Source organism: Stylophora pistillata, chromosome 11, assembly GCF_964205215.1.
Source record: "Stylophora pistillata chromosome 11, jaStyPist1.2, whole genome shotgun sequence".
NCBI classification, from domain to species: Eukaryota; Metazoa; Cnidaria; class Anthozoa; order Scleractinia; family Pocilloporidae; genus Stylophora; species Stylophora pistillata.
Genome location: NC_142529.1, coordinates 21,803,861 through 21,819,358, shown reverse-complemented (window position 1 = coordinate 21,819,358; position 15,498 = coordinate 21,803,861). Strand labels below are relative to the sequence as shown.

Genomic DNA, 15,498 nt, shown 5'->3' with positions numbered 1-15,498 from the left:
CTATTAGAACAACTATAGTACTCTTACTGAACGTCTACCCAGTTTCTTAAAATTAATCTTGTACGTTAATTTTTCCACACACGAGATTACTGTGTGGTGGATGTCCTCCCCTAGGGTGGGATGGGCGGGAAGTTGAGATCGTTACATGGACTGAAGCGGCTGCCAGAGGCGCCTGATAACGCTGACGTCCGATCTCAACCTCAGGGATGGGTGGGTGTTGGCTCTGAAAAGCCCTGTGGGGAGTGGTCAATTAACATATGTATGTATGTACATGGCAATAGAAATATGACTCAGGAAAGACTGCAGAGAAAAGATTTCACTCGAAAGGAGTTTGTTCACCTCTTCCTTTTTATTTACAAGCTAAATGCGTGATGCAAATCTAATATTGATGATGTTCCTACGTGTATCCCGTAACTGACAAAAACTGAAAGGTCCTCGCAGTGTTTTTGCTCCTAAAGTCTTTTGTTTTTCTTCAACGGATTTTGGTCCAAAAACGCCGCTGCTGTTCTTCTTTTTCTCTGTTTGGAGAACCAGAGATGCAACAAATTAAATTGAACTTACTAAAAATATTTTAATAATTATTCTGCTACATGCAAGTTCGATGGAGCAACTGCAGTTTCTTCCTCTTCCGACATTGAACAAGAGCTACAAACGAGTAGATATTAAAACGGTCACCAGCCAAGTCGCCCGAAAGTCATCTGACTTGAGGTCATGTTGCCCAAAATCAGAGTCATGTCGTTCGACATTTTTAAGTCGTGACGCACGAAATCCAAGTCATGTCACCCTAATGAGACTCGACCCGACCCAAACTCCCGCGCTTATTTTACTCCACCACGACTATCATGCAGTTTAATATTTCGCTCCGTTTTACTAATTGAACGTCTCGACCGGCTGCGCATCCATCGGTTCATCCACAATTGAAGCCGGAGAAAAAGAGGAAACAGGGTGAAATTTGAGGCCCTGCTTGTCCGAAATTTGCTGCAACATATTTCGTAATCCATACTCACAGCGTTGGGAGTTCCCGGTGAAGGAGTGACGGCATCTATTAGAGGTGTGGAGGAAGCAGCTGTAATTTGCTGAAAAAAGGGGAAAAAAGTATTATACGATCGAAACGATGCTCTGATAAGCCAGTAAGAAGATGCTAACATATTAAAAGGTTAAATAATAGTGGAATAATATATCCCTTATTCGACGGTTTAACATTTAATACACATTTTTCTCATTCCTTGTATTTTTCCTTACCCTAACGGCGCTTGGACAAATACAACGCAACTCATAAGATATCTCAACGTATTATATTTTACATCATCGAATAAGGTCTATGAAATAAACTGGAAATAAAAGCATATTTTGTGCTGATGGTTGAAGAATATTTCACATGTTTGTCACAGAAAAGTAAACGAGATCTCGGAAAGGAATACCAACCACTTTGGGAACAGCAGTGACGGCTTCCACAGGAACTAACAAAAACAAAAATTAACAATAAAAACCGTGTTACACACAAGATACGATCTCTTTTAAAAACAATGCAGGATAAAGCAACAGATGACAGCAATAGCGATATTATAATCAAGAATAAGTGCAGTACAACTGCATGTAAGACAATTTCCTAAATACCGTTTATGGTAGATATGTCTTTTCCCAATGCTTCCAGGCGATGTCTAGCATAAAAGAATAGGCAGTTAAAATGACATGTTCTGACAACATAAAAAGGAAAGTATGAAAGGGTTTTTCCTGCACAGTTTACATTTATGAAATTAAATTTGAAATGAACTTAAGTAAGACCAGTGGTTTACACCGTGCACGAGAAGTCCTTATACATTTTTCTTCAAATGAGATGTACACTGTACAGGTATTTAATCCACTGAATCTAAAGTGGATCACTTAATTATAGCTACATGTAGATAGAATTTCACCTAGGGAAAGCAATCCCGCTCTGTTTCAAAAGTGTTTTGCGAGTATAAATGTTTACTTCAATGAGGACGATTCGTGTAGAAATGTTCATTTAACAAGCTCAGTATAGTTAAAGGGGTACTGGTTTCTAAAGAAACTATGGTGCTGCGTCAATGGCGGTATTACAAGAACATAATATGGCGTTAATAACTGTGTTGATGACGTCAGCTGGTCGTTGTAAAGAGTCAGTAAAGCTGACGTTTCGAGCGTCAGTCCTTCGTCATTCGCTCTGACGAAGGCTATGGCTCCAAACGTCATTAGAGTTAACACTTACTTCAAAGATTGGATTTCAAATTCACAGTTCCCAGCTGCTTGCTTCAAATCATACAGCAGAATCATCTCATTCCTGTTCAGATAAAACTCAATAAATACTAACGATCATCAATCATAATAAAACAATGTACAGTTTATCATAAGAATCAGTGCTCGACACTAACTTTTTAACTTACTAGCCAAGTGGCTCGTGACAAATTAGATGCTACAACAATTTCAGTTTGTTTACTAGCCAAAGGGGCCTGTGGAAATTGAAAACCACTATCCAAAACTAAATTTCTACGAGTCTGTGGCTATTTGGCTACCGCTTATGTAGAGCACTGAGAATTACAAGTCTTTCATCGCTAAAAATTGACTGCACTGCAATTAATATCAGTCCAAGGGGGCCATCTTTAGAAAGTCCTGTCAGTAAGGCGGTTTTTTGAAGACCAGGATAAATTTCAGAATATCAGGAAAGTAAATGACTCCAAATGTTAATTGTAGCAAAAAGATAATACAACTTCGTGTTCGAGGTTTACCTCAGTTCATTAAATTGGTGGCTGATGTGTTCAGTTGGCATCGGCATAAGATCTGATAAAGAATAAAATTCAAAATAAATTTGAGAAACCTCAGTAATGCTTCTGAATCTACCCAACCAGAACAAGAAACAATAAGGCAATTTGTTTCAAATTGAGTATAACCCATTGTTCTAAATACCTAATTTGGCAATTGATGGCTGATCTAGTATTCCGTTTTTAAAATATTTGCAGTCTTTAGCTCATTAGGTTGGCCAAGGTGGCAAATAAACTCGAATGAATGCAGTTGAACTATGTAATAAGAGAAATCCCCCCAGCCCCCCCCCCTCAAAAAAGGAACATCCGTTTTCACATGATCGTTGTTTCCTTTTCAAATTAAATAATAGCAAAAAGATAAATTTGTCCCTAAATAATGAGAAAAATGATTAAAATCAAATTTTACAAATCACTGCACATGATAACTTCAGCAGTGGAGAACATAAATTTGTAAACAATAACAAATCAATATTTTTGTTTCACCCACCAACTCCCAACTCTTCCAGGAGTTGTTCAACTGCCTTAGCTTTCTTCATTCCAACTGATCCTGGCATCTTCATCTAGCGAGCATTGTCAAGAAATAAAAACGTGACAGGACTTAAAATATATCAAGGGAATAAATTTCTAATGAAGCTCGGATGGGGGGGGGGGGGTAAGTGGGATATAATGGGATAATTTGATAAAACCAAATTATCTGCTTAAAATTTATCAGTTGAGCATTGTTAACATCAAAATACTTTTAGTGAGCAAAAAAGAAGGCAAACCCCTGCAGTCACATATACTTCAATGTGTTGCAGCTGCTTTACCCCTTTACACTCTAATATCAGTATGTATATTCTCTACACTATAATGGGATAATTTGAAGAGTTGATAATGTCAATTGGCCACAGTGAAGAGTCTTTCAGGCTGAAGTTTTGTGCATTAGTCCTCCGTCAAATAGAATGATGAGCAGCCAACACCAGAAACATTCAGTATTAGATATTTTCTACTGTTGCCAATTCAATTTATCAAATCATTTGATTAAACCAAATTATATAACTGCTCACAATTTATCAGTTGAGCATTGTTAACATCAAAATACTTTTAGTGAGCAGAAGAGAAGGCAGACCACTGCAGTCACATATACCTCAACGTGTTGCAGCAGCTTTGCCCCTTTACACTCTAATATCAGTATGTATATTCTCCATACTGTTCACTATAAAATTAATTTCCTTAGTAGCTGACAAGGAGAATTAATTTTGTTAAACCCTTTAAAGGACCCTTCTGATTAAACCGCCCTATAATCTGAAAACCCGAAAAATTCAGTTATGTGATTAAAATATGAATTGTTAGTGATTAGTAAGGCCTTTTCAATAATAATTTTAGTTGAAAGTCAATTCTAGGGCGAGAAATTACGATTTGAAAACCGTTCCACCATTAATTTTCATAATCACTTCGCAGGCTCAAGAAGACTGGCGCGAGTTTGGAGATTACTCATTTGACGCGCTGTGCTCGAGGCTAATTTTCAAAAACAGTATTTTGATCGTCTATATTGCTTTTTATAACACCAAGACTAAGACTATTTCACTAAATTTCACGAGGTTTCTGTATAAATATAAAAGTGTGTTGAGTAATCTACGTCACAATGGGAGGGACTGTGATGTAGATTACTCATTTTACGTGCCGTGACCGTGGCTAATTTTCAAAACCAGTATTTTGATCATATATATTGCTTTTCCTAACACTAAGACTAAGACTATTTCACTAAATTTCATGAGGTTTCCATATAAATTTAAAAGTGTGTTGAGTAATCTACGTCACAAATTCGGAGTGACCGCTGACTGAAGATAATTTGGCTGTGATTATGAAAATTAATGGCAGAACAATTTTCAAATCTTAATTTCTTGCCCTAGAATTGACTTTTAACTAAAATTATTATTGAAAAGGCTTTTAATTATTGATCACTAAAAATTCATATTATAATGAAATAACTGAATCTTTCGGGTTTTCAAATTATAGGGTGGTTTCATCAGAGTGCTCGTTTAATTCCCAAGCTCTGATTGTTAATTCTACCCTTTCCCCGCTGTAAATTTCCATATAACTTAGTTACAAGAATAAGGTGTTACTGTACGAGAAGATAACAACTTCTACCTGATACATGTTTATTTGAGTATTAATTCTTATTACCTGTCTAATGCATAATGGATATTTCAGGGAGAAGTTACATCCCAATCCTTCATTCTCCTAACCTTAATGTGTGATTCAGAGGTTACATTGTAAAGAGAAATTAGATGCTAATCACTCTTAGGGGGTTAATGGGTTAAACTTTTCAAATGTACTTATGGCTGTTACTCCCCTTTTAACTCAGTTGACTGATGATAGATTTGTCAATCTTACCCTTGTACTGCGCAGATACACACCAGCTCCTTTACTCTCTGGAAACTTGACTCCTGATGGTTCAGCCTAGGAAAATGAACAAATGGTTCGTGTGGAATACAGTAAAACCTCAATTATCCAGACTCATAGCAACTGGGCTTAATAGTCTGGACAATCAAGGGTCTGGTAATTGAATATATGAATCAATATAAATGTTCTAAGATTGAGTTCTGGATAATCAAGGTTAGACTGTAACTGGCTTTTAACAGGTTTTTACTGCAATTGGGCCTCTGCCCCAAGGCTCAAAATCAAAAAAACTTCCCAACTGCAATTTGTGAGTAATTCCTAAAATTTAGTCCTAAGTTTGAAAATTTTAGTCCCAAAAGTACCCGAAGCGGAAATTAGAAACGAAGATTTCCTAAAAATTTCATGAGCGTTGCACGACGTAGTTTCTGAAAAAGTGCGCCTAAAAGTGCGATACATTTCCCAGCAAGAAATCAACGATAAAAGTCATGCAAAATTTAACTTAAATTTCACAGGATTTTTCAGATAAAACTACAGCAAACAGTAACAAGACACAAGGCTGTTAAGTATAATTTATTTATAAGCTAGGCTATAAAACGGTCGCAAAATGGCTACCAATGGACAAAATTTTAGTCGCATATTAAGTGAAATGCGCCCAATACAGGTACAATTTCAAGCCCTGACTCCCTCAGTCTGCTAAACAAAACTAAATGGAAGCTCTGAATTGAGCTACCTTACTACAGCTGTATGTTCAGAAATCCGCATTTAATAATGAGGGCACTCTTAAATCATCATCAAAACAAAAACAAATTACACATAAACAAAGTAGAAAAATACTCATCAGAGAATAATGAACCAATGAACCAAGAGAGAAAGAGGATGGGTTTGAACGGCCAAGAAGTAAATTGAAAAATTCCATGTACATAATTATAGCACATTCTACAGGAACACCCTGCAAAAACAGTCAATTGTTTAAATCTTTTAATTTATATGTTTACCTTGACTGGTTTGTCTCCTTGTTCCCCCTTCTTCTTAGTTTGCTTCTTTTTTACTTGTTTCTTCTCTCTTCTGTTAATTAAGAAAATAACAAGAAGTTAAATGAATGGCATTATACCTTGAAAATCTGCACATTGCCAACTACAGTGGAACCCCTCTAAACTGGACCCCCCTTAAACTGGAATCCTCTCAAAACTGGAGATTTTTTTTCAGCCCCCAAATCTCTGTCATACATTTTCTCTATTTTTAACCTTAATACACCGCGTACACTGGACACCCCTCTAAACGGGACATTTCCTCCAGCCCCAAGGGCATCCGGTTTTAACGGGTTCCACTGTACTTCATGCCAGCCTAAGTGAAAGAGAGGTTCTACCGTATGTTTAGTGACATAACTATTGATCAATTTTTAGAAGTTTCATTTTCTAGTGAGAACAATGTTCTCATTGCTAAGTGAGAAAACAAAAGTTGTCCATTAGGAAAAAGAACAAAAAATACTCCAAATTAAAGTACAGTGTAGGTTCAGCCACCTTCCAAACGCTGAGGAACAGCAAGAGGATTTAGTATGTTTTGCAAAGCAAAAGTACAAGCAATAGTGAGCACTTACTTCAATCTGTATGAGTCTGCTTGATTCTCAGCAGCTGTGATGAGTTTCTGTAAATCCTGCTGTTTCTTTTCCCTCTCTTTCTTGCGCATTTCAATTTTTCTTAATTCTGCCACAAGCATTTCCTCCTCTTGCACCTAAAAAGATTAAATTCTGGAGATAATACCACATGTCTTCAGTAGCCCTTAACACCCTTACATCAGGATGCATATTCTCCATACTGTTTTCTATACATTTCCTTGGGTGCTGACAAAGACGAGGCAAGAAGGACCACAAGAGAAACCGACCTTGGTGCTATTTGATCTGACCTCATTTGATTGGCTTAAGATCTGTGATTGACAAGGCTCCTTGCCCCGTGCAAAGGCACACCTAAATACTCAACTATATCGATGACGGGCCTCGAGATAAAATCCCATTATGCTTATGTCACAAAGTTGGTCTTTGTTTAACAATCAAGAGCTTCTTTATCTGGTGATCATTTCCTTTATTCTCCTGACCTCAATTTTTCATTCAGGGGTGATATTGTAAGGAGAATTTGTATTCTAGTCAATCTATGGTGTCAAAGGAATAAGAAACACTTCTCAGTTCTATGATTAAAAAAAACACATGTGCTTGTATGCTATCCCTTTTTCATCGGATACATCTGCTTTGGTTTTAAAGTTGTTATGCGAAGCTCAGTAATTCCTGAGTGTACCAAAGTTTATATGGCAAAGACCTGTACAGTACCTGTTCTTGTGTGCGGTTAAACAACTTCAAAAGCTGTTTCTTTCTCTCTGTTTCATGCTGGCTGTCATAAGGTGCTGGCAAGTTCTGTGGCTCTTGTCCTGGGGGAGCTCTGGCCTGTGGAAAACAAGTGAGCTCACATTTCTCCTCTTTTCTACCATTGTGAAAAGACAAAAAAAAGGAGTTTCTTTGTACCATGAACAAGCTCCATCGTATTCTTTTGATAAGTGTTGTCCAATGTCATTACTTAATTCAATGCAATTTCAATTTATACTCACCCTTTACAACCTTACATCTAACAAAAGTATTCACAAGGCTTGACACTAACTTTTCAACTTACTTCTGAGCCTAGTGGCTAGTGACAACTTAGATGTACGTTACAACAACTTCAGTTTATTTACTAGCCAAACTGGCTGGTGAAAATCAAAAACCACTCGCCAAAACTGAATTTCTACTAGTCTGTGGCTAGTTGGCTACTATTAGTGTCAAGTCCTGATTCATATTCCCCACAACGATTTCTCTACATTTCCATCAAGAGCTTCTTAAATTACATGTAGGGATCATTTTGTGAGAAACAACCTTAAAACTTATTTCAAAGATGACACTCAAAGGAGAAATAAGAAACCAGTCATTCTCAGGAGTAAAATGATCAAGAGGGTTTTACTCAGTTTCAGAAAATAACCTTTGGAAGTCACTCATTTGACATTAATTATTTTGCAGAAATCTATCAAAGGCAGGATCAAATTATTAGCCAGTTCTTATACATCAGTCTATAACAATCCCTAGTGACTAGTGAATGTTTAAGAGGGTTTTTGTCAGTTTCAGAAGAAAACCTTTGGAAGTCACTCATTTGACATTTGCAGTAATCTATCAAAGGCAGGCTTAAATGCCTTTGATAGATTAGGGAGTTCTTAGACATGATATAACAATCGCTATAATCACTTTAACACTTTAACACTTGAGACTGACTGCAATCCAAATTCTCCACACAATATCACCCATGAATCACACATTAAGGTCACAAGAATAAAGAAAATAATAGGAAATGTATAGAGTACAGTATGGAGAATATGCATACTGATGTTAGGGTGCTAAGGGTTAATCACAAGTTGACCAGTGTAGACCTATGTGTCAACCTTGTAAACCTAATGAAGATTACCGTGAAGTGGAGAGAAGGTGCATTGTAGAATGTTACTGACAAAACAGAAGCTAAGCATACAACCTTTATTACAGGCAGCTATTGAACATACCTTGAGTAACTTTGTAACACAGCTGTAATAGCGATCCTTTAACTCTTCAATGGTGCGTGCCTACAACAACACAGATAATTCATTAACTCAGAGTAGTGCTCATATAAGGTGTTCAGTAATTATTATTTACATTATTCATGAGATGAGAAACCAAAAGACAAAAAATAAAACAAACTTTATGTACTTTTTAAAAATAAATAAATAAAAACCCAACTGCACAGGATACTTGTGAACCCGTGATCCATGATTGACCAGAAGCATTCATTAAATATTATGGGATACCTTCTGATTACCTGATACTTTTCTCTGTCAAACCTGTCATGAATTGTTATAAATCGCAGATCAAACTGCCTGCAAAAAAAATCAAAAGCATTAAATTAAATAAATATGGTATGTACTATTTCCTAAAACAGGCTCTGTGTTGTTGTGCTCCATTCAGTAACGGATCACAGATGATGTCATAATGTTGAAATGTGATAAGAACAAAAACAGTGGCAGACAAGGAGCAGGTGTGTATGTTATGCACTGATTATCTTACTTTAGTATAATTTCAGAGCTGCGCAAAGAGTTTCCAGCAATCTGATTGGTCGAGCGGTTCCCTATATGACACTATATAAACCGCTCTGTGCGGTTTATATAAAAATGTTAAAATAAAATGTTAATAAATGTAACTAAAATGTTATGATTTTAGACATTTTTCTGTTGTTGACAGCTCTGAAATTATACGAAAACAATTATTCGCCTCAGGTTCAGTGAATAATGTCGAATAATCCCCTTGACTTCGTGTCGGGGATTATGCGACGATATTCACCTCGCCTTCGGCGAATAACTGTTAAATATTCTGACATCTTTTGCCATCTACATGATTCTATTACTGACAGTAACTGTTACAAACACACAACAAACTGAAATATCTCTTTGATTTACATGATAAAAAGGCAAAATTCAAAAATTTATATGGCAAAAAAAAAAGCAAAATTTTATGGTGATATCATTAACACGCCTACCCTCCAAATTATACAGTATCACAGGTGACAACCAAAAAAATTCAAAACATAATAATCCTTATTGTACTCAATGTAATTAATTACAGTTCTGTCAGGAGCAACTGAAGCAATGTGCCGTACAGGTAACCCATCCCAGATTGGCCAGATCCTACCAAAAGTAGTTTAAATGGAAAAAAGACCGGGAACCTAAAGTTGTATATTTAGAGTTACTGTACAGTAGCAAAACTCATCCATGAGGTTAAACATGAGGCACTGTCTGAGGTTTGTATTACCCTAAAACTCAATTCTGGAGGTGGGTTCAAATCCCTCATTTACCTGCACAGGTCAAACAGGTGATCAGTTTCATCCCGCGTCCACGTAGAAGGAGGACCATCATGAAGGTACAACTGTACAAATAAAGAAAACAAACAATAGTAATCTACACATTAATTTTTTACATACAGCTGTAATCACAGCTTGCTTACAAATTTTCAGTGGAATGTTGTAAATTGCCACAATGACTAAATGCAAGGCCTTAAATCATGTCTTGTGCCTGGTCTTAAAAAGACACAAGGCTTTCATTTACTGTAATAATCATTATCCATATTGTATTTTTATAAGATGCAAGCTCTCCCCTGACTCCTAGAGCCGCATTAATGTCATCAAATTTTCATTTTGAACTCCACACACCATAACATGTTTCACAATATCCACTGAGTAAAAAGGAGATGGTTCCTTTCAAACCAATTTTAACTTCTTCTCGTTCAAAATTTTGACAGAGCTTACCTGGTACTCTTCATCTGCATAGCTTGGAATATTCACCTTCTGCACATTTTTACAAATACAAAAATTAAATATTAATTTTAGAAACACATACCCATTTAAAAATGTACTTCACCATTTAAAAATGTACTTGACATTTGAAGTATCTTAGTTCCTGAATGAGCCAATCAGATCTCAAATGCATTTTTAATGAGTTCTCTGGGAACTAAGTTCCTGTGTCAACCAATCAGATTTGGTTTGCAAAATGGACTTTGCTCTTTAGGAACTAAGTTCCTCAATAAACCAATGACATGGAAGAATACATGACATGACATTTCTAAATTAAGGTTTGCCTATTTTATTTATGTCAACACTAAATAGAGCAGACAACAATGTTACACTTTGGAAATGAGTCGACTACACGATGGTCTACACGGCAACGAAAAGGCAACTGATACTATACAATTCTGTAAAAAATGCCACAACGGTTTTGCCGCGCTTTTTACCAGCGCTAATACATAATCTTATTAAAAGTTTTCTTGTGTAGTATCGCTAAGTATTTTTACAAGTTGTACCGTAATTTGACGAGCCCGTGGGGCGTGTGAAAATACAAAAAAAGGAGTAAAAATACTCAGTGATACTATGCAAAAAAACGGCTAAGTTATTTATTATCCAACACGCCAAACTGTTATCTATGTTGTTCATTGCGGGTGAATTTCGCGGATATTTATTTACGGGGAATGCGTGACAGAAGTATGCGAAGCGGTACCAAACTGACGCGTTGTTTTGTTGCTGTTTCTATTTTCTTCAATGAATTAAAGGAAGAAATTTCCTGGACGTCGAGCTGTTCTTCTTTGTTTGATTCATCTAGTAAACTTGGATCTATATTTGCCAGCCATTCTGACTCTTCGTCGTCGGATATTTAATTCAAATTGTCTGCCGTTTTGTTTTTCGCCATTTAACTACAAATCCACCATTCTTCGCTTGCGCGATGCGAGGAAATCTGTGTAACCGATGCTGTAGATTACAAATACCGGGTGACATTTGTATTCAACCAATCGTTTTCTAACATTTTCAACGCTGTAGTGTATGTATAAAGGGCAGAAATTTCCTCCCCTACGATTCAAATGCGTTGTTTATTTTGTTTCGGAAAAGTATTTTGCTACGCTTCAATGATCTCGTCTCGGATTGGTCAAAAACTCACAGGTGTATTCATGCGTGGAAATGAACTTACAGTTTCGAAATGAGATGAAATCGGCGTTGAGTTTTTGTTTTCCTCTTCTCTCTCGGGAGTTAAAAAAATCTATTCCCAAAGGAAAATTAGGTAGATCTTCATCGGCTTATTCGCTTGTTGCCATGTCTTGTCTAACATTTCTACGGAAGTTTTATACAAAAACTACAGCGTTGAAAATGTTATAAAACAATTGGTTCATACGTAAGCTGTGCGTTCATCGAGATATGAAGCACTTGGGAAGTTTGGAGAGCACTCAAGAAGCTAGAGTTGCTCTCGGCTACGCCTCGAGCAACTCTTCGGCATCTTTCATGCTCTCCAAACTTCCCGCGTGCTTCATATCTCGATGAACGCACGCTGACGTATGAACCAATCGTTAATTGTTGTCTGTTCTATTTAGAATCGCATAGCTTAAAAGTAAACACGCGCTCTGATTGGTCAATACGTCAACCGGAAGAGAGGGTATTTAGCGTGGAATCGCACTAACGCATAAAGCGATATTGCTGAAGTGAGTCGCGAGCAATAATTATTGTTACGAACGTAAAAACGTAAATACAACTAGTGCTATGAAAATATGAACAAATATGAACAAATTTATAGAAAACGAATGTCTTCCAAATTTTGAATTGAAATTGAAATTTTTAGAAAATTGGAGGAAACCACTCACGCTCAAAAGTACGAGAAAACGCATAGAAAAAAATCAAAATGCCAGAGACGAGGGAAGAAAGCCAAACGACAGTTCTCGCCGAGGAAAACCAAACAAGCGTTACTAAAGAAAACCAAAACAAGTATCAATGCCGAAAAAGGTCAAGCATCTTTTCCCGAAATCCAAACTATTGTAGCCTATACAGACGACGAACTGGCCTCTTTTAGATACAACATGGTTTCAAAAAACACTAGACGGCAAATTCACTAATTCGAGTGGTCGCAAAACTGTCATCCAAGCGCTCAGTGATGATTTCGACCCAGTGGAGATATCAGAGCTCACTGGCCACTCCAATCCGGAATCCATATCCAGCTACAGCCATAATCCTCCGGAAAACAGCGGCGAATGTCGAATAAGTTGGCCGCTTTCAAACCACGCCAAGCACGACAACTACCAACGGCTATTCAAGTCATACTTTACGGGAGATTGTTCTCAATAGCTCAGCCACGCCAAGCAACACAGCAGCTACTAGTGACTTGACAGCAATGCCAGTCGTTCCAGTTACCTGATGGCAGGAGCAGTTGGCGGAATGTTTACTGGAGTAACTTTTAAGAATTCTCCAGTAAATATTTCCATAAACTTTCCGTCCAGCATTGACACCGACGAGCGACTCCCTGCGATGAAAGAAAAACAGTTAAAATTGTGACTTTTAACTGAACTTTTTCTCGCCAGAGATTACCGAGAAATTCCAGTCTTAATCATTATATTTTGAATACACGTTTTTTTACAACTGTAAAGCACGTACCGTTTTTTTGTAGATCTTGCTTTGATACCGGAACGGTTGAAATTTTCATTTCGCTTGAGGATTTGACCATTCAGTTGTTGATTGTCGGCACCACATTATGCCAAGTTGAGTGGTAGCAGGCAAATCTCTGTCTTAAATAACTCCGTATTGTGTACTTTTAGTTTTTTTCCTGAAGATTGTAAAATGTGAGGCACCGCTTTCTCCACGAGTTTGAAATAAAAGTGGTTTTCATTCTAAAATTATCTTGTTCCCTCTATTCGCTAGATATTGACACCTGACTTTGAAAGGGTTTCCATTGTTTGCGCACTGGCGTGGTGCACAAAAATACAAAACATCTGGTTTCGCCCAGTGATTTGGTGGCTTTAGCTGTGATTCAAGAAAAATTCTCGAGGTACAATTAAAATTGCCGACGGTTCAAACGTGAGCGACTTACCTTGCTTTCCATTCCCTTAACAATGACAGTTCTGACAGTTGACTTTAAAATGTCTTTCTTAAGGGCGCGCGTACGGAATAAAAACAAACAATAACATTGCCGTTTTAATTTCTTGTTTTCTTATTTTTATTCAGTTATGCGATTCAAGAAAAACTCACTACCTGACTCGTGAATTCCACGTTAAATTTCACTTGAAAAACCGATATCGCACTCATCGCTTCGCGATTCGTGCGATATCGGTTTTTCGCGTGAAATTTAACGTGGAATTCACTCGTCAGGCAGTGAATTTTTCTATAGAATCGCATAGCTTAAAGTAAACACGCGCTCTGATTGGTCAATACGTCAACCGGAAGAGAGGGTATTTAGCGTGGAATCGCACTGACGCATAAAGCGATATTGCTGACGTGGTCGCGAGCAAAAATTATTGTTACGAACGTAAAAACTTAAATACAACTAGTGCTACGAAAATATGAACAAATATGAACAAATTTATAGAAAACGAATGTCTTCCAAATTTTGAATTGAAATTGAATTTTTTAGAAAATTGGAGGAAACCACTCACGCTCTAAAGTACGAGAAAACGCATAGAAAAAAAAAAACAAAATGCCAGAGACGAGGGAAGAAGGCCAAACGAGAGTTCTTACTGAGGAAAACCAAAACAGGTATCAATGCCGAAAAAGGTCAAGCATCTTTTCCAACTACCAACGGCTATTCAAGTCATGTTCTGTAAAACGACAGATATAAGCAAGTATTTGGAAAGTTATAGCCTTCTATACACCGAATGCAAATATGGCGCTTTTGAAGTGCCATTGTTCTGGCCAACTCGAAAGCGTACGCTCCTTTGGTCACTGTGCACATTTTACTTTAGACTCATTCATGTAATTTACTGTTTCTTATATATTCTGACTTTTGTAATCTATGGCAATCTCTGCTGTAACCTCTTGAACAAATCACTGTAAAGTTCTCGTGGTAAAACAATTCCTATCATTCTTGAAGCTTTTTTAATCATAGCCGTCAATCAAAGCAGAAAAATCATCTCAAGAAACCGCGGTAAACTTGAGGTAAAAAAATTAATATAAAAAAAAAACGCAAACAGCCCGAAGCGCGAGAAAACGTAAGTGACCAAGTCGCGATTGTTTTTGGTTTGTATCTGATTGGTTGAAATTATATTAAAACTGGGTTTGTCACCAGGTGGATACATTAAAAAATATTTGAAAATACAAATTAAGTTACATTGGTGGTTAAAAGCGTTTCTGAAATTAGTAACAATAAAAATGTTCCCGACGTTTCGGTTGCAATTACGGAGCTTCTTCAGAGGAAGTGAAAGAAAAAATTTATGCATAAGCGCAGATATAAACAAGACGCTGAATCTTAATTAGCGTCTTGTTTATATCTGCGCATTTCTAGCAATCAAATTGCACTACGAGGAAATTTATATCAAAACTAATATATTTACATTTAATCTGGTTATTTTATAAAGCCTAATAAAGGTAAACCTTTTCCTTGTTGATGCAATAAAATTAAAAATAAAAAAAAGACGTTAATTGTCTAGTTTCTTCGGTAATAAAAAATTCTGACTTGAATCACCATATTGTTCGTTTCTCGGCGTGTCTTCATAGGTTTATTGTCGATGCACTCAGGTTCTACTCTGAAAAGTACAAGATTAATTAGGGATTTAAATCTAAAAATTTAAAGGTTTACAGAATGTAGGTGGATTTTCTAGTAGTGGTGAAAATATTGGTAAAGAGAGATGGTCTAACCGATAGGAAAGAGGAAAAAAAAAAAGAGAAAAATAGAAAGACACAGATGAAGGAGAGAAGGAAGGAGAAAGAGTTAGGAATGAAGAGATTGGCGTACAGATCTATGGATAAGTAAATAAATAAACGAATGAATAAATAAATAGATAAGT

At 36.8% G+C, this 15,498-nt stretch overlaps 2 protein-coding genes across 8 annotated transcripts in view; both read right to left on the bottom strand.

Annotated features, from left to right (window-relative positions):
• Positions 1-330: 330 nt before the first annotated feature.
• Positions 331-13,251, bottom strand: LOC148720601 (DNA methyltransferase 1-associated protein 1-like; the record flags this gene model as incomplete). The annotated part of the gene is made up of 17 exons (XM_088737644.1): positions 331-518; positions 1,008-1,076; positions 1,426-1,460; positions 1,618-1,661; positions 2,228-2,299; positions 2,745-2,796; positions 3,265-3,337; positions 5,154-5,219; positions 6,155-6,224; positions 6,757-6,890; positions 7,480-7,593; positions 8,727-8,786; positions 9,020-9,077; positions 10,049-10,119; positions 10,499-10,537; positions 12,917-13,025; positions 13,157-13,251. Coding segments are annotated over 17 exons (1,227 nt in total), but the record flags the coding sequence as incomplete, so codon positions are not given.
• LOC148720600 (uncharacterized) overlaps positions 10,080-15,498 on the bottom strand; it is a 37,416-nt gene continuing 31,997 nt past the window's right edge. For 3 of the 7 annotated variants that reach the window (XM_088739840.1, XM_088739841.1, XM_088739842.1), the window contains one exon: positions 12,279-15,237. In XM_088739840.1, coding sequence (XP_088595966.1) covers positions 15,233-15,237 — 5 coding nt within the window. In that variant the 3' untranslated portion in view covers positions 12,279-15,232. Of the gene's footprint in view, positions 10,538-12,278; positions 15,238-15,498 lie in introns of those variants that run through there. The other 4 variants (XR_015993573.1, XR_015993572.1, XR_015993570.1 and 1 more) reach the window with 4 other exon arrangements.